Source organism: Sinocyclocheilus grahami, unplaced genomic scaffold, assembly GCF_001515645.1.
Source record: "Sinocyclocheilus grahami isolate Dianchi unplaced genomic scaffold, SAMN03320097.WGS_v1.1 scaffold527.1, whole genome shotgun sequence".
Taxonomy (NCBI): Eukaryota; Metazoa; Chordata; class Actinopteri; order Cypriniformes; family Cyprinidae; genus Sinocyclocheilus; species Sinocyclocheilus grahami.
This window is the reverse complement of record NW_015505706.1, coordinates 732,231-735,252: the sequence shown is the minus strand read 5'-3', so window position 1 is coordinate 735,252 and position 3,022 is coordinate 732,231. Positions and strand designations below refer to the sequence as shown.

General features: G+C 41.1%; 1 protein-coding gene across 1 annotated transcript in view; it reads left to right on the top strand.

Moving 5' to 3' along the window:
• Positions 1-1,719: 1,719 nt before the first annotated feature.
• Positions 1,720-3,022, top strand: part of LOC107555202 (zona pellucida sperm-binding protein 4-like) — a 5,383-nt gene continuing 4,080 nt past the window's right edge. Inside the window, exons 1-6 of the mRNA XM_016237922.1 lie at positions 1,720-2,002; positions 2,079-2,266; positions 2,340-2,437; positions 2,506-2,663; positions 2,730-2,922; positions 2,988-3,021. Coding sequence (XP_016093408.1) covers positions 1,780-2,002; positions 2,079-2,266; positions 2,340-2,437; positions 2,506-2,663; positions 2,730-2,922; positions 2,988-3,021 — 894 coding nt within the window. The 5' untranslated portion in view covers positions 1,720-1,779. The remainder of the gene's footprint in view (positions 2,003-2,078; positions 2,267-2,339; positions 2,438-2,505; positions 2,664-2,729; positions 2,923-2,987; position 3,022) is intronic.

Below are 3,022 nucleotides of genomic sequence, written 5' to 3'. Positions count from 1 at the left end.
CAGCAGGCAACTGTGACTGGAGCTGAGATGGTAGGAAGTGACGATGGATCAGGAAGTGAACAGGAGGAATGGATGGAAGAAGCTGGTGAGGGAGGTAGGACTGAAATGGAGTGGAACCTAGTAAATAGGAAAAGGAAGAAAGTACATCAACATAATATGGATAGTGATAATGAGGAAAGTAGTCGAAGAATCATGGGAAGGAAGAACATAAGGTTATCATTAAATTTGAAGTGCCTGGATTAAAGAACCCATTAAAGATAACGGAAGCACTCAAAATGAAACTAGGGAACATTAAGTATGCAAAAACACTACGTGACGGAAATATAATGCTAATATGCAGAGATGAAAAGCAGAGAGAAAAAAAACACTGGCAAGTATTTTAGAATTGAAGGCTATGAAAATGTAAGGAAAGACAGGGAAATAGGAACAGGTGGAGGTGTAGTAACTTTTATTGAACAAGGCGTGAGGTATAGAGAAATTAATAATGAAAAAGAAGTTATGGTAGAAATCTGGACAGATAAAGGTAACGTCAGGGTGATCAACTTATATAACCCATGTAAAAAATTACAAAAAGAAAAATTAGAAGAGTTGGTGGAAGCATCTTTGATGGGGCACAACAATGAACACCCTACTAAAGCAATATTTTTAAAAAGTTGGGAATATGGAAAAAGTAATATTAAGAATATTGGACAAGAAATGGAGGAAATAGCGGAATCGATAGATGTAAAAAATATAAAATTCAGTAATACAGTACACATGTCAGCAGTTCCACCGTGGATGTTTGTAATGCCTATAGTAGATCTTTATTTAACAGATGAAGTGAAGAAACAGGATTGTGATCCAATAAAAATAAGAGTTAATAAATATATGGATCAAACGTATTATGATATGATACAGATATTTACTGATGGTTCAAAAGATCCAGAAACTATGAAAACAGGAATAGCAGTAGTTATTCCGCATTATGAAATAGTTATTAAGAAAAGAACCCCGGATTTTTTATCTGTATTTACAGCAGAGTTGGTAGCTATTGTTATGGCTCTCCAGTGGGTAGAGGAAAATAGAATTAAAAAAGCAGTAATATGTTCAGATTCATTGGCTGCGTTAAAGAGCATCCAATCAGGCCAGTCTAACTGCAGACAAGATGTCATACTTGAAATACTGCAGTATATATATAGAATGAAAAATCAGGGCATTTTTATCTCATTTATTTGGGTTCCAGCACATGTTGGAGTTGAAGGAAATGAGAAGGCAGATAAGCATGCTAAGAAATCTTTGAACTTGAATCAGATAGGAATTGACATTAAAATTAGTAAGGCAGAAGCAAAAATAATAATTAGGAAAGCTCTTATAAATGCATGGCAGAAACTTTGGGAGAAAGAGAAGACTGGACGACATTTATATAGAATTCAAAGGGAAGTAGGAATGCGTAACCATGACATGGGATTAAGAAGACGAGAAGAATCAGTAATAAGAATTAAAATAGGACATACTGCATTGAATGGAAATTTAAATAGAATTAAGAAACATCCGAATGGATTATGCATGCATTGTGGGATTTGTGAAACTGTAGAGCATGTACTGTTGCATTGTAGAGCATATAACAACGAACGACAAATGCTAGAAGCTAAAGTAATAGAAGAAGGTGGAAGCATGATGCTAGAAGATATATTAAGTAAGCTAAAAAGGAATAAGTGGTTGGGTCATTTATTGGCACTGTGTGCGTTCTGTCATGCTCTTCCAAAGTTTAGTAATCTGCCCCAGAACCCTCAAGCTCTGATGATCCAGCAACCTGACCAGCAGTTTCAGCAGCCATTTCAACAGACTAATCAGCAGTTTCCTCAGAAGTTTCAGAAGCAAGTGTTGAAGGCAGAGCCTTTGGACAAATGTGCTGTAGCGGATTATGAGCAGATCCAATGTGGACAACCTGGTGTCAGTGGTGCTGAATGTGAAGCTATCAACTGCTGCTTTAACGGACAGCAGTGTTACTATGGGAAGGCAGGTAAGTGTTGAGTCGGTGTTATGCTCCCAGTTAAACTGACCCTCGACATTAACCTGGTCTTGTGCCTTCGTTCCAGTGACTGTCCAGTGTATAAGAGCTGGTCAGTTTGTGGTAGTGGTGGCTAGAGATGTTACGCTGCCTCGACTGAGTCTGGATTCAGTCCATCTACTGGGTGGAAATGACCCACCTTGCAGTCCTGTGGGGTCCACACCTTCCTTTGCTGTATACCAGTTCCCTGTGACCGCATGTGGTACAAAAATGATGGCGAGTAGCTGCTTATGGTTTTATTCTTTATGGCCTTTGATGGACTGGATGCCAACAGTGTTGCTATTTGCAGGAGGACAATGGTTATGTGGTGTATGAGAACAGAATGACCTCCTCGTATGAAGTGGGGATGGGTCCGTTTGGTTCCATCACAAGGGACAGCCATTTTGAGTAGGTGATCTATGCTGTTCTTATTCGTTAATCTGATAAATGCTATAAGCTCCCCGTCTGTTGTCCAGGCTTCTCTTCCAGTGTAGGTACTCTGGCACTTCTGTGGAAGCTCTGGTTGTGGAGGTAAACTCTGTTCCTCCACCTCCACCAGTAGCTGCCCCTGGACCCCTCAGGGTGGAGCTAAGACTAGCCAATGGCCAGTGTGTCACCAAAGGGTGTGCAGAAGGTATGTTCCCAGTATCTTAAGACTCCAGGTTGCAGCAGTTTCTGGTTAATCACCAGTGTTCCTCAGGGGATGAGGCCTTCACGTCCTACTACAGTGATGCTGATTATCCCATCACAAAAGTCCTGCGTGAGCCTGTGTATGTTGAAGTGCGCATTATGGAGAGGACCGACCCCAACATTGTCCTGACGCTGGGACGCTGCTGGGCAACTTCAATCCCCAGTCCACTCGGTCTACCTCAGTGGGACCTTCTGGATGATGGGTGAGTGTAATTGCAAGTTTTATCCTGCTAGTCTGGGGATTTTCTGACCTCCTTGTCCCTTTCAGATGCCCTTACCAGGATGACCGTTACCTGACCACAT